The 22,506-nt window shown below is 37.9% G+C and overlaps 2 protein-coding genes and 1 long non-coding RNA gene across 5 annotated transcripts in view; 2 read left to right on the top strand and 1 right to left on the bottom strand.

The window, feature by feature from the left end:
- The window catches only part of LOC125776636 (uncharacterized), a 502,262-nt gene that overhangs the window by 456,292 nt on the left and 23,464 nt on the right, over positions 1-22,506 (bottom strand). The gene's annotated exons all lie outside the window — the stretch shown is intronic.
- The window catches only part of LOC105228315 (homeobox protein Nkx-2.1), a 143,246-nt gene that overhangs the window by 119,147 nt on the left and 1,593 nt on the right, over positions 1-22,506 (top strand). For all 3 annotated transcript variants that reach the window (XM_049450090.1, XM_049450089.1, XM_049450091.1), the window contains one exon: positions 685-771. In XM_049450090.1, coding sequence (XP_049306047.1) covers positions 685-771 — 87 coding nt within the window. The remainder of the gene's footprint in view (positions 1-684; positions 772-22,506) is intronic.
- On the top strand, positions 778-22,373 carry LOC125776812 (uncharacterized). The gene is made up of 2 exons (XR_007421987.1): positions 778-6,261; positions 13,147-22,373. It is a non-coding gene; the product is annotated as an uncharacterized LOC125776812 (long non-coding RNA).

Below are 22,506 nucleotides of genomic sequence, written 5' to 3'. Positions count from 1 at the left end.
TGGTAAAATCTGAGCTCTTTATATTAATATTAAGAGGTGCCCCATCGACATTTTCGATTTCCCATATAAATTACATGGAAAAAAATCATTTTTTTTTGTGGTGGTTATTGTGCGGAGATTTTAATGTGCACGCGATGGCGGCCAGTAGGGATGGTAAACTCGATTCCGATACTACTCGAGAATCGAGTTTTCTCGTTAAATAATGCATACTACTCGAGAATCGAGTTTTCTCGTTAAATAATCGATTTTTAAAAATCGATTTTCAGTAGTCGTAGTGGATTAAGAACCGGTTCTTGACATTCGAAAAATCGATTATTTTACGAGAAAACTCGATTCTCGAGTAGTATCGGAATCGAGTTTACCATCCCTACTGGCCGCTATCGCGTGCACATTAAAATCTCCGCACAATAACCACCACAAAAAAAAATGATTTTTTTTTCATGTAATTTATATGGGAAATCGAAAATGTCGATGAGGCACCTCTTAATATTAATATAAAGAGCTCAGATTTTACCAGGACTTGTTTTTAGTCATGTTGAATGAGATTTTCATGGTAACTACGAAAAATAAAATATAAACTAATTTTTGGCCCACCTTAATATACTTATATATATTGTAAATACATATATATCGTAGTCGTATTCAAAATAGTATGAAGTTATAACATATTTTCCTATTTAACAGGTTAAAATATGGTTTCAAAATCACAGGTATAAATGCAAGCGTCAAGCAAAGGAAAAGGCGATGGCAGAACAAAGCCAACAAAATCAGGTGCGTACAGTTTCTTATGTTATTGAAAGTTAATTCCTCTAATTAAACCACCACCACAAAACTGTCAATGTAGAGGAAACCTAAACTTGTTAAAACTTATCAAGATTTTAATTTTGTAATGTGATTTTGTCCTAGTCCAGCTCAGCTCGTTTATCTAAATCGTAAGGTAATTTTTAGATATTTTTGCAGCAGGTTCTAACTACTTTGTATATCCACAGTGTTCACAACTCAGGGCATCAATAATAAAACAAGCATGCAAGCATGAGCAATATTGTGGCTCAACCTCGTATTTATCTTTTTTAGAATCACTTCACATTATTATCTAAAAAACTACGACTACCTTGAGTTAACCAGCCGAGTCGAGTAATTTAGCCGATAACAATTGTTATTAGGGAAATACATACATATGTATGTCTCATCCTAAATAAGAATGCACAAACTACCATTTTTCTTTACTTCAAAACGCATCCAGCACTAGCTTGCTATAAAGTCCACATGTTAGAAACTTTAGTGTTATGAATATGCACTGAATTTTTTCGCACTTAGATCTGGCTCGATGAATAATATGCGTTCCTTTCTCCGTCTAATGATGTTATACTTTTGTAATTTGGTCGAGTTCCAAAATACACCGTTTATGACTTTGTCGTATTGATTTAATTTCTCATTTCTATCTACTTATTAGTAGTAAGTGCAGTAGTGGTTTACTCAGGCATATGCTTTTTGGAGTTTTTGAAGGAATTCTAAGTAACTCCCTGTTGAATGTCTGAGGTATATAAAGTTTGCAAAGATGTTTGTAACACCAAGAAGGAAACGTCGGAAACCCCATAAAATCTATACTAATATTATAAAGCTGAAGAGTTTGTTTGTTTGAACGCGCTAATCTCCGTAACTACTGGTACTTGAATAATTCTTTTTTTGTTGGATAGTCCATTTATCGAGGAAGGCCATTGGCTATATAGCATCACGCTGCGACCAATAGGAGCGAAGACACAGTGGTAAACGTATAAAAAACGGGGGAAATTATTTATCTTTGAGGGCTTCCGTTCCTTGCGCTGCGAAAGCGGTTCAAGATACACAAAAGTTATGTATGAAAGAATTATTTCTCTTTTAATGATCTAAAAAATTCCGTGAGTACCGTTTTTGTGATAACTAATTTGGTCGAAATTATTTGTTAGAGTTGTATTAACATAATAATATAAATTTTTCTATATTTATTGTTATTTTCTTCTGTCGTTACACGCAGTATAAAACTATTAAAATTTTTTAGGTAATCCGTAATTTTTGTGGTTAGCAGTCATTTTATTATTTTAGATCTTACTCGCTGATGTTAATTCTTACTCTGCTTTTCTTAGAAAATGCCACGGAAGCGGAAATCTGGTATATCCAAAATGGCATGGTAGTTTTATTGACTGGTGATTTCCGTCAAACCCTCCCAGTGATTCAGAGAGGGACAACAGCAGATGAAATTCAAGCGTGAATTAAATCATCACGCTTATGATCGACAGTTGAAAAACTCCGCCTGAAAACGAATATGAAAGTGCATCTTCATAATGACGTGGATTCAGGATCAGAAATGTTGTTGAAAATTGGTGATGGTTGTTTAGATGTTGACGTTGAAGGCTACATATTACTGTCAAGAGAATTTTGTAATTTAGTAGAAAGTGATGTGGATTTCATTGCTAATGTTTTTCCGGAATTGCGATAAAATTTGTGTAGTGATCAGTGGTTGTGTGCAAGAGCAATATTAGCACCAAGAAATGAAATTGTTAATAGGATCAACACTGATATTTTAAACGAGGTTCACGGAAAAATGAAGGAATATTTGTCAATGGATACAATTATAGATACGGACCTAAGTACTTCATATCCTGTGTAGTTTTTAAATTCACTTGAACTATCGGGTGTACCGTCACATAAACTTCAATTGAAACTAAATGTACCAGTAATGCTTATGCGAAATCTAGATGCTCCTCTGCTATGTAATGGAATAAAGATTCGGATAACAAAGTTGGGACAGAACATACTTGGTGCTACTATTTTAACAGGTGGCGGTAAGGGAAATAGTGTTATAATACCTCGGATACCAATTGTTCCCACTGACTTTCCATTCAAATTTAAAAGGGTTCAGTTTTTCGTCAAGCTTAGCTTTGCTGTTACTATAAAGCAGGCACAAGGACAAGCATTACAGGCAGCAGGAGTGCATTTAGAAAACCCATGCTTCTCTCATGGTCAACTTTATGTAGCCTGTTCACGTGTATCTAATGCCCAGAATTTACACATATTTGCACCCGACGGGAAAACTTATAACATGGTCTACAAAAATATCCTATATTAACACTCTGTATTTTATTTTTTAAAATTGTTAGAATTCAGAATTATTTATTTTTGTTACGGTGAAATATATTTTAACATTTTTTGTTGCATTTCAATACTCATATTTTAAGGTGTTGAAACTTCATTGTCTGCAGTAATTTTTAAAAATTGTTGATCTCAGCCAAGCAATAAAATTTAGTTATCATTTTGACTCATTTCTATTATTATACCCTTACCCTTTATCTCTCATACTTATTTAATGGCTCCACTGCGGGCGAAGCCGCGGGTAAAGAGCTAGTATATATGTATGTACATATGTACGAGTATATGTATGAATAACCGAAGTGGCGAGCTGAGTCCATTTAAACTTGTCCGCGGCTTGTTCACCTTGCATATCTTATATTGGAAGCAGAGGTTTTTTCTTAAAAATTTTTTCCCCTCTAAAATTATGAGAGTAACATAATTGCGCTTGTATTATAAATAAACCATACATCAAAGTATACAATATATGTACATGGTGAGTTATGATATCAGTGGCCATAACAACCGCGTCGTTAGTTCTGCCTTCTTAAGGTTGGACAAAGAAGCGAAGCAAATGGGTCTGGTAGTGAAATAGGGCAAACAGTCCCGACTTGGCTTCCACGTCACTGTTGACAGTCATACCTTCGAAGTCGAAGATAATTTCATCTATCTTACACTCAGTATTAACACCAACAACTACGTCAGCCTCGAAGTTCAACAAAAGATAACTCTTGCTAATAGGTGCTTCTTCGAACTGAGTAGACAATTGAGAAGTAAAGTCCTCTTACGACAAATAAAGACAAAATACTACAAGTCATTCATCATTCCCATCCTGCTATATGGGCGGAAAATGTATGGCCCTTTGCGCATTGGCAACGGCGAATGGCGTAGGCGATGGAACGAGATATACCACGAGATTGACATAGTTCAGCGAATCAACAGACAGAGGCTAGGTTACGTCGTTCGAATGGATGGATACATTCCAGGAGTGAGAGTATTAGTCGCAGTACCCGGCAGGGTTACCAAAGGAAGAGGAAGACTCCGTTGAAAAGGCCAGGGGAGAAAAGCCAGGCTTCGATTGAGATACCCAATTTGTGCTAAATCGCGAAAACGAAGAACGACTGGAGCGCTATTGTAAACTCGGCTTTAACTGCGTTGGTGTCTAAAGAAGAAGATAATCGAATATCAGAGTGTACGATTTTAATACTACTAGTTTCAGTTTTCTGAGCCCGTAATTTTTCAAAAGCATTTCTTTGTTCACCAGAGATTATTCCGTAGCGATTTTGCCCATTTTCGGGAAATACTTGTAGTAGTCAACAAGAATCTGCTAGAATATGCTAGCCGCTGTGCTACAAAAGGCAATACAACAAAGGCCACGGTCGAAAGCTTGTTGTTGTAGAAAACAATTAAAGCGCATATGAATTAACGAAATCCAACATTAACTTAATATTTGGCTAATTAACCGATTTAAAACAGAGGTCGTTTTTTGTTTGTATATTTATGTTTGTATATTTATTTATTAGTTTAAATATAAACAAAATAAGATGAAGTTTGATTAGAAATATGTGTACAAATGAGCATCCTCCCCCGGGCATCCACACACGCAACACTGACACGCACCTTCATCACACCCACGTCACAAACCAGCAAAACTTACGTTCCACACCACACACCAGCTGATTCCACACACAAGCGAAAAGAAAAGGGGACCAAAAGGACAACTGCAACTCACTTCGCTTTTATCATCCTCGACATCCAGTCAAAAGTACGCGTGTGCGATCCGTTTTTTGGAACAGCGGTTTCATCATCCTCCAGTTATTTTCATTTTTATATATATCCAGTCGGAGTTACGCGTGTGCGAACATCTTTAAACGGCGTGTGTGCCATCCTCAGTTTTCCAATATTTTATATATATTCAGTCGGAGTTGCGCGTGTGCGAACATCTTTAAACGGCGTGGGTGCCATCCTCAGTTTTCCAACATTTTATATATATTCAGTCGGAGTTGCGCGTGTGCGAACATCTTTAAACGGCGTGGGTGCCATCCTCAGTTTTCCAACATTTTATATATATCCAGTCGGAGTTGCGCGTGTGCGAACATCTTTAATCCTCCAGTTTTTTCCAACATTTTTATATATCCAGTCGGAGTTGCGCGTGTGCGAACATCTTTAATCCTCCAGTTTTTTCAACATTTTTATATATATCCAGTCGGAGTTGCGCGTGTGCGAACATCTTTAAACCTCCAGTTTTCCAACATTTTTATATATATCCAGTCGGAGTTGCGCGTGTGCGAACATCTTTCAACCTCCAGTTTTCCAACATTTTTATATATCCAGTCGGAGTTGCGCGTGTGCGAACATCTTTAAACCTCCAGTTTTCCAACATTTTTATATATCCAGTTTCATCCTAAGTCGGAATCCTCAGCCGACACTCATTGTGTAAAGTGTTTAAAATTGTACCTAAGATAAATACAAACGCAATATAATTACTTCCGTGTGCATACGCGTGCACTAGTGTAGATTCCATTTTTTTCATTTTGTTTCTAAGAAATTTAAGAATTTGAGGTGCATTGGAAAAAGTGAGGTTGTGAGTTTTATATGGTCCTTCGAGACAAAACGAACGGCACTTTGGTGAAACGGTACAATATATATATACATATCTATATATATATGCATATACATATATGTAAAACAACAACAAAAAGTTTTACATATGAAAGTGAAATTTACATGGTGAATTCACACCAATCTACATATGAGAAAACAAAAAGTGTGGTGAAAGAACCAAGAAAAAAAAGGGTGCACAAGTGCAGTGAAATAATATATACATACATACTAAATCTAAAAGTAAAAGTGCACAAAATTGTGTGATACCCTAATTAATAAATAATATTAATAAAAGTTAACCAAAAGTGGGTGCAAACTAAAACTAAATAAAATCCGGGCGCGACATAAAAACCCATAAATAAAATACGGGCGCGAAATTATAACAAACAAATAAATAACAACAAAATACAAATAAAACAAAAGTGGACAAAAAAGAACCATCAACACAGCAAGCGGAACGCCGGCGTTGGAAGGAATTCCCATCGAGACAAGCCAGGAAACGCACCACGGTTAAACCAAAATAAATTCCCAAAGTCCCTGAGGAAAATCAGGGTGAGTGTATCCATTTCACTTTTGATTCTATTTATTATATGTATATATGTATGTAGCGTTGCGCAAACGGACAATTTAATAGAACCGATAGAAATTAAACCCGTTTTATAAAAACGGTTTGGAAAAATTTCTAAATCGGCGGCAAATTTAAGTACCGGTAGAATCCAATACGGTACATAATATATATGTATATATGTATCCACAGTATATATATATATATATATACTTAAATATATTTAACTAAACAATAATTATTCCTTGCTTTTAAACTTACCTTCGTGTATACAATACACACAATTCCCACAGAGAAAAAATTCAATATTTTCAATTTATTTTCAAATTATTCTGGCAATACCGCTCCAGCTCATTAACTGTGAGAGGGACACTTGCCAATTATACGAACAATACCTCTTCAGCTTATTAAGCTGTGAGAGGAATTGCTTCCAAAAAGTAAGCAAAAATCGCAAGAAGAATACAGCATAAAAGGGAATAAGTACAAACATACATATATACATATCCTCAAGCGGATTATATACATTATATAACTAAAATTGATACATATACATATATACTATATATACATATACATACATATATATTACACATTAGCGCCTTTGCGCATATTTCTGAACGCGAGTACACAATCGCGAAATATTTCGATATTGCCTTATATTCTCACATGCGTATACCTATAAAAATAGGATACAAATAATCAAGAGATATTGGGAAAATATATTTGGGTGCGGAAAATCAAAAGAATTTTGGTTCAGAAATTAAATATTGCAAACTAATTACGTACCTTTGTACATACATACACACATATATTGAAAGTCCAATTTTGGCGATTTCTAGCATTTATCTTGTTCCTTGTCACACAAGAACAAGCATAATTGCACATATTTTATTTAACGCATACTATATATATGCACATAAAATCCACAAGTATGTACAAAGGATATTGACCCAGTTTCAGTGCGCACTGATACAAGGGCATACGAATAAATCCAAAAAAAAAAAAAAAATAAATAATAATATTTCGAAAATAAATAAAAAGAAAAAATTTCGACAAACGATATAAATACAATCGATACACGCATTATTGTATTCTTTTGCGGAAATAAAAGCTCTTATTTTTTGAAAAGAGCGTTCGGTAACATATACATATTTTACTCATACAATTTTTCGGCAATATCAACTCTTATTGGTTGAAAAGAGTTTTCGGTACCACATACATACATATCTCTATTATATGTAATAAAATATACATATATATTTTATTAAATCAAATTTTCTGAATGAGCACTGACTCAAAAGACTCTAAATCAGAATTCTTAAGAATTCCGAAAATGACTAATGACGATAAAAGCCCATGTACACCTGCTGAAGCTACACGCTCAAAGCAAGGTGTTACAAAGAAAAAAAGGGGGAAAGACATTTCGTATATTAAATTCATTTCCGAGAGTGACAGCTTAATTAAATACTGCACTCGATTTGCATCTTCACCGATTCAGGACAACTCTGAATCGGTACTAGAAATTAAAAATAAATCTATTGACAATTTTTGGACACGCCTCCAAGCGGCATACGACGCAGTAGTAGAAACTGATGAGTCAGATCTACCTGAAAATTTTAAATCTTCGGCTTACGCCAAATACGAAAATTGCTTAGACCGCTATGAAGACACAAAAGCAATGATCTCAGATCAATTAAAACTTATGAAGGCAATCGCACCTACTCCCCACAGCAGAGTAGAGTTGCCACAATTGCAAGCCCAAGAGGCAAGTTCAGGCATTCATCTCAAAGTGCCAGCGTGTGATACGGAAATATTTCATGGAGGTTATGAACAATGGCCGTCCTTCCGGGACATGTTTACAGCCGTGTACATAAACCATCCAAAATTATCACAAGCGCAAAAATTGTACCATCTCCGGTACAAAACTAAAGGTCAAGCAGGCGTAATAGTCAAGCAGTTCGCATTGAATGACGACAATTTTAATTTAGCTTGGGAAGCTTTAAGACAAAGATATGAAAATGAGAGAATATTAGTTGACAAGCAAGTGACGATACTTATAAACTTGCCTAAAATTCAAAGAGAAACCAGTGAAGAATTCATGAAACTAGAATCCACTGTTTCCAACTGTTTGTCGGTTCTATCGACACAAAACATTCCCACTCACAATTGGGATCCTATTCTGGTAAACATATGTACCGCCGCCTTACCAGAAAAATCATTACTTTTGTGGGAGCAATTGCTCTCATCAAGAAGAAAATGCCCAACGTGCAGCAGATGAAAGATTTCTTAACTACCCAATACGAAATTGCGGAAAGGGTAGACAAAAAAGTAGTCAGAACTAAAAACGTTCAACAAGAATTAAATCGAAGCTTCAATAGACCCCAAGCCGGAAGCAACAATAACTTAAACAGAAGCTTTTTCAAAGCACAATCGTTCACATCTGAACAAAGTAAATTCACGTCATGCGAACTATGTTCTGGAGGGCATAAGTTAAAAGCTTGCGAAAAATTTAAAAAAATGAATGTCACTGAAAGGAACAACTTTGTCAGGTCAAAAAGACTCTGTACAAACTGCTTGTCCCACTCACACAATCTTAATACTTGCGAAAGCAAATTTAATTGCGTATATTGCCACAAAAGGCATCACTCTATGTTACATCTCAATAACTTTCCCAACACATCTCATAGCAGCGCTTTTTCAAAAAAAGCCACGGGTTTAGTTGCAACAGCAGCTCCCGAAACAAAACCTCAAGAAAATTGCCAAGAGACACCATGTTGTTCAAAGGCACTAAAAACTCAAACGCTACACAGCGAAAATCATAGTAGAGTACTACTACCCACAGCAGTTGTCTCCATCGAACATCGAGGAGAACTGTTCAAACTAAGAGCCCTAATAGACCAAGGATCGCAACGATCATTCATAGCGTCTAGGGCACAAAATAGGCTAAAACTGCCAACAAAACATGCTAACTATGAAATTACGGGAATGGGCGGACGAGTAGTACAAAACTCACATAAAATATGCCCCATTACCCTAATTTCCCCCCAAGCGGATAAGCGCATTCAAGCAAATGCTATTGTCTTACCGCAACTGACAAACATGCTTCCAAGTTATCAAATAAATAGCAAGCATTGGGATAAGATTTCACATCTGACTCTAGCAGATCCCAACTGCAACACCCCCGCTCAAATAGACCTTCTATTAGGCAGCGATCTCATATCGCAAATTATACTTGAAGGTGTTGAAAAAATTTCGAAAACACTACTGGCGCAAAATACCATTTTCGGATGGGTCCTAAGTGGACTAGTTGCGGAACCAGTCACAGCCATGACAACTCAAGTTGAGGAAATCTCAAACGAGTACCTCAATTCACAATTGAGAAGATTTTGGGAGGTAGAAGAACTCCCCCCCATTCCAATTACAACACCTGAAGATCAGTATTGTGAAGACTTTTACAAAGCCACAACTACTCGATCAGATAATGGTCGGTATGTCGTACGACTACCAATAAAACAACAATTTCCAGACACACTCGCCTTAGGTCACTCTCGCACCTCTGCAATACAGCAGTTTCTAAGTATGGAGAAAAGCCTACTTAAAAAAGGTGAGCTTAAACAAGTTTATGATGGTGTCGTGGAAGAATACCTTCATTTAGATCACATGGAGGAAATAAGCCCATGTGAAAAAATCATAAAAGGCAAATATTACTCTTTCTACTTGCCACATCATGCAGTAGTAAAGCCTGAGAAGAAAACAACAAAAGTTCGAGTGGTCTTCAATGCATCACGATCCACGAGCTCAGGTAATTCCCTAAATGATATTCTATTTACGGGACCCACACTCCAACCAGATTTAATGCTCCTCATATTGAACTGGCGTATATACAAATACGTGTTCAATGGGGATGTCGAAAAGATGTATCGACAAATACTGGTTCATAAAGATGATCAAGATTTTCAGCGGATTATTTTCCGAAAATCTACCAATAGTCCGCTACGCGACTTTAAATTGAAAACCGTTACCTTTGGCGTAAACTGTGCCCCTTATCTAGCCATTCGTACACTACACGAACTGGCAGAAGACACAAAGCCAGAATTTCTACTGGCAACACAAGTCTTAAAAACGCAAACGTATGTAGACGATATCCTGTCTGGAAGCCACAGTCTTCCACAAGCATACGAGACCTTGTCACAGGTAATAAATGCCCTCAATACCGCAGGGTTTCCTTTAAAAAAGATTACTGCCAATCACCCAAATATTTTAAAAAATATTCCTAAAGACCATTTGTTGGATACTAATTTCCTTATATTTGAAAAGGATAGTACAACAAAAACACTAGGCATCCAATGGAATGCGATATCGGACCAGTTTTCATACACGACTGAGTCCATATCCGCATTATCCGCCATTACAAAACGCCAAATTCTCTCCTCGGTGGCAAAACTTTTTGACCCCGCAGGATGGCTTTCGCCAATTATGATACAAGCGAAAATCTTGATCCAAGAATTATGGCTAGACGGAACCGACTGGGACGAACAAGTGAAACCTATTAGGTTAGAAAGATGGTCCCAGTTCGCTAATAACTTGAACGACATCTTAAAGATACAAATTCCACGGTGGGTCAACTATTCCCCCGAATACAACGTGGAACTACACGGCTTCTGCGACGCCTCTGAAAAGGCATATTGTGCCACTATATATGTGCGTACACAAACCGATGTCGCAACTACAAGCCACTTATTAGCGGCAAAAGCAAAAGTTGCGCCTCTAAAAACGCTAAGTCTTCCACGACTTGAACTCTGTGGCGCTCTGCTACTAGCAAAGCTAGCTTCAATGGTGCAGACCCACTTACAAATGGCGAAATACAGACTATATTTATGGTCCGATTCCGAGATAGTTCTAGCCTGGTTAGAAAAACCACCATATGCGTGGAAAACTTATATTTCTAACCGAACGTCTGAAATACTTGACCTGGTAGGATCAGTCACTTGGCGTCACGTAGCCAGTGCTGACAATCCTGCTGATCTAGGTACAAGAGGATGCAAACCTCTGCATCTCGCCACCTCTACCCTCTGGTGGAATGGCCCCCGATGGTTAACAGAATCTCCCGATTCTTGGCCACAATCGCCCATGCGCAACATACTCGCCCCAGAAAGTCGTAAAATCGACACTTATCATGCAACACTGGATGACACTGACATCCTTGAACGATTTTCATCGTTCCCCCGAGCCCTCCGGGTAGTTGCCTATATGCTCAAGTTTTTAGAGCGGCTTGAACTTAAAGTTAAAGGAGCAACTTATCTCCATTGCGATAAATTGACGCACCAAGACTTACAATAAGCAAAGGTCGCTCTTATCGCCTCAACCCAAACGCGCTATTTCAGCCGCGATATAGAATTACTAAGAGAATCGAAGCCTATCGATAAAAAGAGCTCACTCTTAGTCCTAAACCCATTTCTAGATACGAAGGGTTTACTTCGTGCGAATGGTCGGCTTGCTAATTCAAGCCTAACGTACAATGAACGCCACCCTATAATCATACCAGAGAGGTGTCCGTTTGCCACTTTATTTATTAGATATATCCACATACTAATGCTCCACGCCGAACATCGCCTCATGCAACATATGGTCCGCCAAGAGCTGTACATACCCCGACTGAAGCCCCAAATAAAGAAATGCATTTTCATGTGCAAAATCTGCACTATGCATAAGCAGAAAATGCGATCGCAGATTATGGCAGCACTTCCACCTGAACGCTGCAAATTTGCTCTGCCTTTCACCACTACAGGTGTAGATTTTGCTGGGCCTTTTATGATAAAGGCATCCATGCTAAGGTCTCCTACCCTCATGAAAGGCTATGTGGCTGTTTTTGTCTGTTTCACGACAAAAGCAGTACACCTTGAGCTATGTACGAATCTGACGACGGAGGCTTTTCTTGCGGCTTTTGCTCGTTTCGTCGGACGACGAGGCTTTCCATCAAAAATCATGAGCGATAATGGTAAAACATTTATCGGAGCGCAAAGAGCTACCGAAAAACAGTTTGTGGACTTCACCAGACAAGTCTCACCGGAAATTGTCCAAAAATACGCTCCCCAAGGTATCAATTGGCAGTTTATCCCCCCAAGCGCCCCTCACATGGGCGGCTTATGGGAGTCAGCTGTAAAAAGCTTCAAATCTCATTTCAAGAAGCTAGCTGGCAACTATAAATTCAATTATGAAGAGTTCACGACACGAATTGAAGCCGTTCTTAACTCACGGCCTCTCGATGCACTCTCGCAAGACCCCTCAGATTTTACTGCCCTCACGCCAGGGCATTTTCTTAAAGGAGCGCCCATTCTGGCCACACCTGAGCCAGGCATGGAGTCGCTTTCCTTATTAAACCGTTGGGAAAGAATTAAGATTCTCCATCACGACTTCAGTCGCCGATGGAAAGATGATTATTTAAAGGACCTCCACAGAAGGTACCGATGGAAAATCACCGAAAATGCGCCTAAGCTTGGAGATTGTGTCTTAATCAATGACGATTGTCTCCCCCCTACCGAATGGCGGCTTGGCCGCATAGAGAAGCTCTACCACGGCTCCGACGGTCATATTCGCGTAGTCGATCTCCGTACACAATCGGGAACGCTAACTAGACCGCTCGTTAAATTATGCTTTTTGCCAACCGCAGATAAAATCCAAACGTAACCGCAACCAATAAACAAAGAAATAAAGAAAAAAAAATTTGTATGTATATGTATATATAATAGTAAACGCACCCACTATGTCGATCCGTACGACGCCTCAATCCTGCCACATTACGTGCCACCACCGGCTATATGATATATACACATATATATATGATAATTAAAAAAAATCCTATTTCTTAACAGGTCGATATGGAAGCCGAGATGCCCAATACTCCAACGCCCTCTGTACGTTCGGCCGTGACTGTTCCGCGCCCTAAAGCTACCCCTGTAGCAGCGCCGCGAACAACCATAGTTCCCGCAGCCCACCGAGAGCTTCCGACAGCTCCGCGTAGAGACACGCAAGTCCGGTCTCCGGAACCAGCACCACTTCAGTGCGCGCTATGTCGCCGCCGACATCGATTGCCACATTGCGGTATATTCAAGGGGATGACGCCTCAGCAACGCCAGCAGGTCGCCCAGGCCCACGGGCATTGCTTAAACTGTCTGGCGCCTACCCATCTAACGCGCGAATGCACCACCGGGTATCAGTGCCAGGTGTGTATGGGTCACCATCACACCATGTTCCACCGCAATGCTGGACCCGACATTGAGCGTCGTCATCCCCCTCGCGGCAGTACTGCCAGCCGACGACTCCCGCGACCGCAACCGCGAAGGCAAGCCTTCCCGTCGGAAGAGTCCCGCGCCTGGCGCCGTCATCACCATACCACCTCGCATCGGAGGCGCCATCCTAGGCCGCAGGCTCGTCGCAGGACAGGTCTCAGCAACGTTGTTGCAACACTGCAACAACTTCAGAGGTTACTAGGCTGAATACTCGCCTAGGGGGGCCAGGATGTACAAATGAGCATCCTCCCCCGGGCATCCACACACGCAACACTGACACGCACCTTCATCACACCCACGTCACAAACCAGCAAAACTTACATTCCACACCACACACTAGCTGATTCCACACACAAGCGAAAAGAAAAGGGGACCAAAAGGACAACTGCAACTCACTTCGCTTTTATCATCCTCGACATCCAGTCAAAAGTAGGCGTGTGCGATCCGTTTTTTGGAACAGCGGTTTCATCATCCTCCAGTTATTTTCATTTTTATATATATCCAGTCGGAGTTACGCGTGTGCGAACATCTTTAAACGGCGTGTGTGCCATCCTCAGTTTTCCAATATTTTATATATATTCAGTCGGAGTTGCGCGTGTGCGAACATCTTTAACGGCGTGGGTGCCATCCTCAGTTTTCCAACATTTTATATATATTCAGTCGGAGTTGCGCGTGTGCGAACATCTTTAAACGGCGTGGGTGCCATCCTCAGTTTTCCAACATTTTATATATATCCAGTCGGAGTTGCGCGTGTGCGAACATCTTTAATCCTCCAGTTTTTTCCAACATTTTTATATATCCAGTCGGAGTTGCGCGTGTGCGAACATCTTTAATCCTCCAGTTTTTTCAACATTTTTATATATATCCAGTCGGAGTTGCGCGTGTGCGAACATCTTTAAACCTCCAGTTTTCCAACATTTTTATATATATCCAGTCGGAGTTGCGCGTGTGCGAACATCTTTCAACCTCCAGTTTTCCAACATTTTTATATATCCAGTCGGAGTTGCGCGTGTGCGAACATCTTTAAACCTCCAGTTTTCCAACATTTTTATATATCCAGTTTCATCCTAAGTCGGAATCCTCAGCCGACACTCATTGTGTAAAGTGTTTAAAATTGTACCTAAGATAAATACAAACGCAATATAATTACTTCCGTGTGCATACGCGTGCACTAGTGTAGATTCCATTTTTTTCATTTTGTTTCTAAGAAATTTAAGAATTTGAGGTGCATTGGAAAAAGTGAGGTTGTGGGTTTTATAATATGAAAAGATTTTTTCGACTACCCAATATTAATTACAAGCAAATGTGAATTCAAATGTCGTTGGAACATTCTATTATATTATTATCTAAAGACAACATAATATGATTTTCAATTTTATGACAAATTTTAGTTAATTGGGTCTCATTTCCCGTATATATTTCTGTATCATTGTTTTCATTTTCAAAATATCTGAAATACAAGTGTGTTAAGTTATATTGTATGGAGCAGTTATGCAAGGCTCCACATGCATTGTCGAATTTTGCCATCTTTTCATGGCTGAGAATTTTTCATCGGCCCTTCAATCGTTGGTTGAATAATATAGCGTGATTTTGGATGGATTTCATTAACTTGCATTTGGCGCAAATCATCTTCACCGTTTCTAAATAGTTTCAAACACCATTGCTCTAAAGGATATCCAGAATCTCCTGTTATTTTGATTTCATGCTTCCTCCAAAAATATCCTCTGCTCCACCATATTTTGAATCTAATGCTAAAACTTGATGCTCTTGATCACAAAAAATATATACACACATATTCGTTATTTCGTGATATACACACCTAAATATAAAAACGCGTATATTTATAAGTGAGTGTGTATCATATGTACATACATACATACATATATGCTACTTACTATCATTGAAATAAAAGCACAACCAGTGAAACACGTAAAATCGTGGCCCGAGTCAGTTGGCACGACCTATCTTATGGGCGCGCAATGTAACTGAACAGTGAAAAACGCTACTCCCTTCTCTCTTTGACGTGGGATGACGTGAGAATTCACGACATTTGGATTTTTTGCCGCAGCAAACGAGGCAGCTGATTTCTCTCTCACAACGCAGGGTTGCCAATATCAATATACTGCAGTAATTATCAATTTTTATAATTCAATCTGTTCAATATGTTTGAAATTTTCTTAAAATAACTCAAAATCAGAGTCGAATGCTATTATTTATAAATATATAAACTATTTTTAATAGTTTGTTTTCAGTTTTGATATTTTGTATTGTAAAAAATTGTAATTGAAAAAAAGATGTGCTCAAAACTATATATGCATATTGGGCAATGGCAACATTGTTCAAATGAAAACAATTTGATGGCTGATTTCTGCGTTTTTCCTACGTTCTCCACTGTTCACACATTTTGCCGATGAGGAAGGAAAAGGAAGGAAGGCAGTAGCGTTTTTCACTGGTTGTGCTATAAGACTGTGTCATCCTTTTGTGTTGAAAAATATACTTTCTTTCGCAGTTTGAAGACCAAAATGTGTACCTTCCTTATATCCGATATTTTTTTTATAGTTAGCTGCAGTTTTTCACCAAAGTTTAGTCCACAAACCTACCTCCTGGAAGTTTATATTTTACAACAAAGTATACTGTGCACTGAGATAGTCGGACTGCTGAAAACTTAATTAAACGTGGATAAAGTTTCGTTTCCATTTCCTTGACGTTTCCTTAAATTTTACAAAGTGCTGTGGCCAATAAAAAAAATCTTCCCCATCTAAGTGCTTCACTCGCCAAAACGAAAGAAGTCGCTGCTGGTTGAAGCATTGATAAAGCTGCGATTGATACATGCCATTTGAATTTTGATTAGGCGAAAGTCTTTGGTCAGTCTAAGGCGCTTTCTTAATCTGTAAATGTTTAATGACTGTGAAGGTGTATCGTATCCTGAAACAAAGAAGAAAAGTTTGCCTTCGGTAACTGATTTAACAATATATATTTAACATGAAGTTACAAAAAACTACAAATATAATATATTCGTGTTCATTGGCACATTGAGTGTTCAAAGTGTACGGACGTGTTTTTGAATTCGCTCCATGATTCTAATTTTTGCAAAAAGTAAGCAAACAGTAACAATAAATAAAAACAAACAAACAAATAAAAAACAGTGCACAAAACAAATATATGTATAAAAACAAAAAAACCAACAATAATGAGTTCTTCGCAGCCTCACCCGCAAAACCGTAGGCATTCCTTAAATGCCTATTTTAGCTTTGTCGAGCCAACAAAAGCAACGCCTGGCAAAAACAAATGTAACGGCGATGATGAGTCATCGCAGCGATCAGATGAAAGAGAGACTAAGCAAGCGCAGTCAGCAGCCACTATGCAGGTACCCTGGTACCTGGCACCCGGACAGCGAAGGAAAATAAAATGCAAGGTATGAATGTTCCAAGCAAAAAAGGGCCATCAGTTCAGACTGGTATTGAGCGCTACATTAATGTAAAAAGGAAATTGAGTCCTATTAAAACAGCGGTCAATACCAAAACATTTCAAGCAGGCACGCCAAACAGTAAAAAGCCAGAAATTCTTAATGGCAACAGATTTGCCTTATTAAGCAAAAAGCTTAACGACGAAGCAAAGGGTATCATCACGGTCGTGAATGCCAAACCCGCTCCAATCTATTTGCGTGAGCGTAGCTCAAATGCACTTGTTTCCAAAATGAGCAATATAATAGGCACAAACAATTTTCACATTGTGCCCCTGAAAAAAGGTAACATAGCTGAAACAAAAATTCAAACATACACTGAAAAAAGTTTCATGGATATTGTAAAATTCCTATCAAATAATAAGAAGAATTACTAGGTACTCTTACCAACTGAAGAGCTCAAAAGGCCTAGTTGTTGTAATAAAAGGTATAGAGTCTTCGGTAGACTCTAACGACGTTAAAGAAGCACTAGAAGAAGGTGGTTTTAGCATTAAATCAGTAGTAAATATTTTTAACAGGAACAAAGTCCCCTAACCAATGTTCAAAATAGAACTGATGCCAAATTGTAACCAACTAAAGAAAAATGAAATACACCCAATTTACAATTTAAAATATCTGCTCCATCGCAGAATTACCGTTGAGGAACCACATAAGAGAAATGGTCCGGTACAATGTACAAACTGCCAAGAGTATGGACACACGAAAGCATATTGCACTCTACGCAGTGTCTGTGTGGTGTGTGGTGATCTACACTCTACTTCTAAATGTACTCTTAAAAAAGAGGATTTAAATAAAAAATGCAGCAATTGTGGGGGAAATAACACTGCTAACTACAGAGGTTGCCCCGTATATAAAAGATTGGAAATCGAAGTTGTCACAGGGCATTCAAGCACGTCGTAACCAAATATTACAGACACCTCGTAATGAAATAAAAGCAACCTCAGAAAAAAGTTCAAATTATTTTACTTCTAACAATAATAATATGCAAGGAAGCTATGCAAATGTGGTGAAAGGCAACACTGTGCAAATGCAACTGCCGCAAAATCCTCCAAATCGAGGTATTGAAACTATGATTATAAATCTTACACAGTGTATGACTCAATTTATGTCTACCATGCAAAACATGATCCAAGATTTAATAAAATCACAAAATCTAATGCTGCAAAATTTATTAAGTAAAAAATGAGCTTACTAAATGACTGTATATGGAATGCTAACGGTGTTAACCAACATAAATTAGAGATTATTGGATTTCTGTCTGAAAGGAATATAGATATAATGCTTATTTCAGAAACTCATCTAGCAAATAAAAATAATTTCAATATACCGGGACTTAGACTATACGTTACAAATCATCCGGATGGAAAAGCGCATGGTGGCACGGCAGTGTTGATTAGAGATCGTTTAAACCACTATGCTCTAGAATCTCATGCTACACCACAGTTACAAGCTAAACTAAAAAAATCAAGGTTGTGACTTAAACCTTACGGCTATATACTGTCCACCTCGTTTTAAAATTACAGAAATCGAATTTAAAGACTTTTTTGGAACACTAAGTCAAAGATTTCTAGCAGGTGGAGATTATAACGCAAAACACACGTACTGGGCCTCACGTCTTATTAATCCGAAAGGACGACAGTTGTACTACACTATTATGAATAAGCATAATAAGCTGGATATAATATCTCCTGGTAAGCCGACATACTGGCCCAGTGATAGAAGAAAAATACCAGACTTAATAGATTTTGCTGTAGTCAAAAATATAGATAGATTGCTTATGACAGCTGATACATGTACAGACTTATCATCTGATCATTCGCATGTACTAATAAAGTTATACGAACAGCCCATGATATTTGAGCCGAAAGTTTCTCTAACATCACATAAAAAAAAAAACAAAAAAAATAAGTATAAAAGTATATCAGCACCCACATCAATATTGATTGCAAAATAAATACAGGAGGAGACATTGATGAAAATGTAAGAGAAATTAATGACGTAATAACTAATGCAGCTGTATTAGCAACACCAAAAAGAAACAACAAACCAGTTGTTTTTAGAAAGATCACCAATAATGAAATTGAGAAACTTGTAAATGAGAAAAGGCGAGCTAGGCGGGAATGGCAGTTAAATCGATCCCCTTCAACTCTGCTTCAACTGAAATCTGCTGTACGAATGTTAAAAAAAGCGCTTAAACGCGAAGAGGAACACAACACTGAAAATTATATACAGAAACTGTGTCCAAATTCTCGCAAGCAAAACTCTCTTTGGAAAGCACAAAAGTCTTTCAAGCCACTAGTAGATTCCAACTTGCCTCTAAGACAGTTGAATGGTAATTGGGCACGTAGTGATGAGGATAAGACAAATTGCTTCGCAAATCACCTAGAAAAGGTATTTCAACCCAATTGCCCAAAGAACAACTTTGAGTTGCCAACCTTGCCCAATATCGCAAGCGAGTCACATGTGTCTATTAGGACTTCTACTTCTGAAGTTACTAGAATAATAAAAGAACTTAACCCAAAAAAATCACCAGGACTTGATAATATTACCCCAAAAATGTTAATTGAGTTACCCAATATTGCCGTAAAGGTGCTCTCTTTGCTCTTCAATGCAATTCTTAATCTCGGACACTATCCAAATTCATGGAAAAAGTCGCAGATCATCTTGATAGACAAACCTGGGAAAGACTTAACACAGCCGTCTTAATACAGACCAATCAGTCTTTTACCCTGTCTTTCTAAGATATTTGAAAAATTGTTACTATCAAAGATGACTCCTTTCCTCCACGAAAATAATATAATAGCAACGCACCACCAACATAGCACGATTGAGCAAGTAAATAGAATTACTAACGAAATAAGAAAACCATTTGAGCACAGAGAGTACTGTTCAGTTATATTTCTAGACGTGGCTCAGGCGTTTGATAAGGTATGGCATGAGGGCCTTTTATACAAGATTAAAAATATTCTACCTTCAGAATTATATATAACATTGGAATCGTATTTAAGAAATAGAAAATTTATGGTAAAAATGGCAAAAAGACAGATAAGAGCTGGTGTACCCCAGGACAGTGTTCTAGACCCAACACTATACATCATATATACAGCAGATCTTCCAACAGCTAGCAGTGTATTAACTTCTACTTTTGCGGACGACACAGCCATAATGAGCCGTAACAAATGCCACGTAGTAGCATCAAGAGCACTTAAGGTTTGTCGAAGAATGGCTAGAAAACTGGCGTATAAAGGTAAATGAACAAAAGTGTAAGCATGTTACATTTTCGCTTAGACCAAAAATGTGTCCGGCAGTAAAAATTAACAATATTTTAGTACCCCAAGCGAATGAAGTAACTTATCTTGGTATTCACCTAGATAGAAGACTTACGTGGAAAAACATATATCTAGTAAAATAACTTGCATGAAGATAAGAGCTGCAAATTTAAATTGGCTATTAAATAAAAACTCCAAACTTAGCCTAGACAACAGAGTGCTTTTATATAATGCGGTCATAAAGCCGATTTGGATGTAAGCCATTCAACTGTGGGGTACGACCTGTGCAACTGATATAGACATAATACAAAGGTTGCAATCAAAAATGCTTAGATCAATCACGTGTTAAACATGGTACATGCGTAATGAAAATATCCATAAAGACCTTGGTATTTCTATGGTAAGGAAAGAAATAGAAGATAGCAGAATTAAATATATATCTAAACTGCGTGATCACCCAAACCCTTTGGCTAATGCTTTGGTACATTCCTACGATCAAACACGGGTTAAAAGAAGAAATATGCCCGCGTAGTGAGGAGCAATGTATCACCAAAACAGCTCAATCACTTGCTTGAGCGTGTCTAGTTTTTAAATAGGTTTAAGATTTTATTATTTATTGTTAGGCTTTCAAAACAAAAAGCAGATTCAATAAATAAAAAGATATTGAAACAAAAAAAAAATTGGCGTAGACACGGTTTACGGGTTTAGCTGAGCGTGCCAGTCTTATCTTCTTTTTGATATTTGGCGCCAATTCGAAATACCAAGTAGAGCCATGTCCTTTTTCACCTGATCTCTTGAACGGAGTAAATGTCTTACTCTTCTTCTGCATTTGCGAGTACTCTTCCATCCAGACAACATGACCTAGCCAGCACAGCCGCTGTTTCTTGATTCGCCGCACCATAGAGTAGGACTGGAAAGACGAGAGACTTGTAGAATTTGGTCTTTGTACGTCGAGAGAAGACTTTACTTTTCAATTGCTTACTCAGTCCAAAGTAGCACCCGTTGAAAAGAGTGATTCTGCGTTGGATCTCAAAGCTAATATTGTTGTTTGTGTCGATGATAGTTCCACGATAGAACTATTCACTACTTCAAAGTTATAACTATCAACAGTGACGTGCGAGCCAAATCGTAACCGTTTAATGGCAGGCAGTATTTCGTATTGTCCTCGTTCACAATGAGACCCATTTCGCTTCCTTATCCAGTCTGGAGAAAACGTTTTTATGATCAATGATATACATATATATATAACTATATCCGGCAAATATTTTACAAAAAGGCTGATGCACGCACCCTATCAGTTTTTCGCTACCGTATTTGAATAGTTCGGCCGGTATTCCATCGGTCACTGCTGCTTTGTTGTTCTTCAGGCGGGTAACTGATATTCAATCTCATCATAGTCGGACAATGAACCATCTATTCGATCGTCATAGATTGGGTTTCACCATCTCCAGATTTTACACGTTCCCCGCAGGATCACTACATCAGCACTTTGAGTCTTAAAAGAGTAGGCTCCGGTCTTAAAACCTCCTGTTAGTAGCCTCATCTTTTCGTAGAATTTTCAAGCATTACCCCTGTCGTTCACTTCTCAAGCTCTTCATACTCACGCATATCGGCCTCTTTTGTTTTGTCTGCGTATGCGTCTCGCTTTCTTCTTCAACTTTCTATTCCACCCCACCGATATTGCCTTTGCAAGGTTAGCAGTCTGTTTTCTCTCTGCTGCGACATGGCATTATTATTTAAACAAGTGGAACCCGAAAATATATTTATAATATAGCACGAACATTTTTCTTTGACTTTACAAAATATCATCAATTTATCTCCAGTAGTTTATGAGAAAATAATTTTACAATATTATTAATATTATTAATAATATATTAATAATTCGTGCTTTAAATTTCAACCTTCAATACTTTAACAAAAAATAGGATTTTGACGAAATATTTATATCACGGGGTATGCGTCCGATTCCTTTCCTAATGAACTGCTAATTGCCAAAATTGGTGATTTTACGAAATTTTCATGACATGGTTTGATCTAAATATGATTTTAATCCATTTATAATTCTTTAGAATATAATATATACTAGTTTTAAAATATTTTGCCAATACCTGAAAGTATTTCTGGATTTTTCTCACACTTTCTGCACACTAATGTCTATATTTAACTAAAAATAATCCAATTTATAATTTCAATACAGTTTTTAATAGAAAG

This window comes from Bactrocera dorsalis, chromosome 2 (genome assembly GCF_023373825.1).
Source record: "Bactrocera dorsalis isolate Fly_Bdor chromosome 2, ASM2337382v1, whole genome shotgun sequence".
Taxonomy (NCBI): Eukaryota; Metazoa; Arthropoda; class Insecta; order Diptera; family Tephritidae; genus Bactrocera; species Bactrocera dorsalis.
Note: the sequence above shows the minus strand (reverse complement) of the source record. Positions and strands in the feature narration are given on the sequence as shown.